The sequence below is a fragment of the Ooceraea biroi genome, chromosome 14, assembly GCF_003672135.1.
Source record: "Ooceraea biroi isolate clonal line C1 chromosome 14, Obir_v5.4, whole genome shotgun sequence".
Classification (NCBI taxonomy): domain Eukaryota; kingdom Metazoa; phylum Arthropoda; class Insecta; order Hymenoptera; family Formicidae; genus Ooceraea; species Ooceraea biroi.
Window position 1 is genome coordinate 1398480 of NC_039519.1, and position 2389 is coordinate 1400868.

The 2389-nt window shown below is 41.3% G+C and overlaps 1 protein-coding gene across 1 annotated transcript; it reads right to left on the reverse strand.

Moving 5' to 3' along the window:
* Nucleotides 1–1549: 1549 nt before the first annotated feature.
* Nucleotides 1550–2389, reverse strand: LOC113563425. Its single transcript, XM_026975070.1, has one exon. The coding sequence runs from the start codon at nucleotides 2387–2389 to the stop codon at nucleotides 1550–1552; it is 840 nt and encodes a 279-aa protein (XP_026830871.1).

Consider the following 2389-nt stretch of genomic DNA (forward strand, 5'->3'; position numbering starts at 1 on the left):
GAAACAGCAGATGGTGTTACTGGACTAATCTGTTCAGCAGTTTCATCTTTCAAGAAGATTTTTCGATCAACTACTGAACTTTTTGTCCTTTTACATGCATCTTTACGTTCTTTAGCTTCAAGTATGTACTGCGGATTTCTTATTGGCAAGTGCCTATTGTGGCGACTGTCCAATATCTCCGGCAGCATGCTTTCATTATAGAAACGTATTAGCAAAGGTAGCATTTGATTTTTCCAAAAACTTTCATCTCTGCTAACACGCACTATTTTAAAGCTTTTAGGCGTCCACACAACAAAGATGCAATAATCTCGCCGTGTGATATTTAATTGACCTTGAACCTGGTAAAAGAATCGATGTTTCTGATTCATTTCATCAGGATTCTTTTTGTCAAACACGGTCTTCAATTGAGGCAATTTCTGTACAGCCTCATCAGCTGTCAAATTCTCAGCTGACAAAGGACATTTAATCTCCAGGAGACCGTCTTCATCAATAAGACCGTCAGGAGAAGCGCCCAAGCATGGATTTTCTTCATCAATAAACAATCCACATGGTCTAATGTCCTTGTTTAACTTTACAGCAATCTGTTTCTTTGCGACGTCCTCCATGTCGCGTTCATATTTCATGGCAGCGATCTCGATGGAAGGAGGAAACAAAATGCTTTTTACTGTCGCTGCGCAAGACGTTGTTGGTCTCATGCGACATACGATTCCAAAATTGGATGCCGTCAACATTTCGCGTCTCAATGAGTGCCACAATTCGCAATCACTTTGACCTCTTGTCTGACATTCAATTTGGTTAGGATTAGCTGCGATTTCGAGCAACCTTTCAACATGATTTTGTTGTAATTGCTCTAACACATGAGGTGGAAGATCTGGTTTTTGCGATTGTGGGCCGTAATAAGAATCTGGCCCTGCCTCTCGCTTAAACCTTTTCTGTCTCCCTTCCACCTCTCTGTATTGTTTAACTTGCGCAACTCTGATTTGTCGTCGTCTTTCTAAATTAGCGACAACAGGAGGAACATTCTTACCCATGCTGTCATGCACTTGTGTAAGAATTTGTTGCGTGTTGTACTGCACAACACTTCCTGCAATTCTGGCATTATATGAACCTCGTCTGCCAAAATGAATGCGTTTTCCACCAATTTCTTTGCAGATGATGGAATCGAACGATTCTGCAGGATTGTTTGTTAAATTTACTAACAAACTGTCAGAATGAGCGCTCAGCCACTTGACAGCACTATCAACTTTTTGATATAGACCATAGAACTGCAAAGATGGCACATAATTATTTTTGTTGCTACAGTTGCTTTCGTTTATATTATGTTGTTTGCATCGCTTATGCTCACCGAAAATATGATTAGGGACATTTAATATGGCTTTTTGCAAGTCCGTAACCTTCATATGGTGAGGTTGCGATCGTTCTCTTTGCACAGCGGCTAATCGCAACACTTCTTTGCGTATTTTCAAAATATTGTTTTTCACAACATTTCGTAACTGTACAAAATTACGCCTCCTATACATGCTTGGCTGAGTCGTTTCTGCTATAGTTCTCAGCTTTTTGCATAGTTGCGAAGCAAATGATTGGTGCATTCAATCTTTCGCACCATCACATGCATCTCGCGGTACGGATCATTATTAATGATGGACTGATATACACTACTATCGCCATCAGCAATAACTGTTTTATAAATCAGTCCATGCATTTCCAGGCTACTGTTAAAACCTTCCGCAATAGCATCGCTCTCCATGCTTGTCGAGCTTGCGTTGCGGTCAAAATTTTTGTAGCATATATGCTTTCGTACCTGGACACCTCGTTCCTCCGCCATGGCGCATAGCGAGCAATATTTGTTTCGGATACCGATGAAGAGAACTTTCCTCGTGTGGTAACCAATTATGGCACCGACGCCGGAAGATGAATCGTACGCAGAACCGTACGACCTCTTCATCCAACTCCCATCCGCTACAACGGTTATATATGGAATGCCATTTATAATGTCATTCCTTTCTATAGCGAGTTGTTTTTCAACCTCGCCTGCCATTTTCATGCTTTCCATGGCAGTTTTTTGGAAATCGTCGACTAAACTTTCTCGACGATTAATGTATGTCTTTTCGGACATACGAGGAATGTTTACAGCCGCACAGAATTCTTCCAGCTGGGCGTAACCAATTCCCATTGTAACAGTTCCTGCTACCGCAGCTGTATTAACATCTAATACATGCGGTTCCATGGGTTCCGACCAGATGTAGTCTTCATAATTGCACATTTGGCATTTGAAGAACAACTGCGTCCTTAACCCACGGCGATTAGAATTTATGAGTTTCCAATCTTTAAATTGGCACTCGATTCCTCGCGCATGCTTATCAAATGTTCTGTGGATTTCATTCCACAT